Source organism: Octopus bimaculoides, chromosome 30 (assembly GCF_001194135.2).
Source record: "Octopus bimaculoides isolate UCB-OBI-ISO-001 chromosome 30, ASM119413v2, whole genome shotgun sequence".
Taxonomy (NCBI): domain Eukaryota; kingdom Metazoa; phylum Mollusca; class Cephalopoda; order Octopoda; family Octopodidae; genus Octopus; species Octopus bimaculoides.
The window spans coordinates 264,737-265,540 of record NC_069010.1 but is presented as its reverse complement, the minus strand read 5'-3'; the positions used below and the strand labels follow the sequence as shown (position 1 = coordinate 265,540).

General features: G+C 28.9%; 1 protein-coding gene across 1 annotated transcript in view; it reads right to left on the bottom strand.

Moving 5' to 3' along the window:
- The window catches only part of LOC106876120 (adhesion G-protein coupled receptor G6-like), a 43,520-nt gene that overhangs the window by 13,825 nt on the left and 28,891 nt on the right, over window positions 1-804 (bottom strand). Inside the window, exon 5 of the mRNA XM_052978159.1 lies at window positions 536-656. Within this exon, the coding sequence (XP_052834119.1) occupies window positions 536-656 (121 nt within the window). The remainder of the gene's footprint in view (window positions 1-535; window positions 657-804) is intronic.

The following is an 804-nucleotide window of genomic DNA, read 5'->3' as shown; positions in this document are numbered from 1 at the left end:
GAACTTCTAACTTGTTGTCTCTTGAGGTCTCTGGGTGAGACTTGGATCCAACTTGTACAAATGCAAAACAAAAGTCAAACATAAAATAATAATAATAATAATAATAATAATAATAATAATAATAATAATAATAATAATAATAATAATAATAATAATGACAATAATAGTATTAGACTGAAAGAATCAGAGTGATGCAATAAAATTGAAAGAATGCTGGACGGGAGGTTTATACAGACATGTGGATTAGGACAGACGTCTCATATAAATGTTAAGGAGAGGTGTGCAAGACGTTATACAAAATATATTATTTGACGAGTTCAAAAGTGATCACTTACTACTTGAAGTGACTGATAATAACTTATGAAATCTTTTCGTAAAAGCATTGGACAAATAAAACACTGCGAAGACGTTGAGCTTGGAAAAAAAGTGGAAAAAGATGTTACGCAGGATGAAATCTATTTGAGATAAAAGATTGTTATTCATAACGTTTAACATAATACAAAATATGTAATGGCTTAGAAGTTTTTTCGCTTACCTTACAAACAGCCAGTACTTTTATGTATGATTGCATCCCGACAACGAAGATAAGATTCGAGACAGCTAAAGAAGAGCACAAGCTTACTAAAATCTTTGAAGTCATTAAATCCCTTAAATCTCTGAAATAATAAAAAAATAATACATATTTCAGTTATTGACGTATAAGTCTCTAACACAAATCACTGAATGCGTAAATAATAATTACAACCGTGTGTATAGATGAGTGTCAGAATATAAATGATATCTTGAAATCAATAAATATTTAAT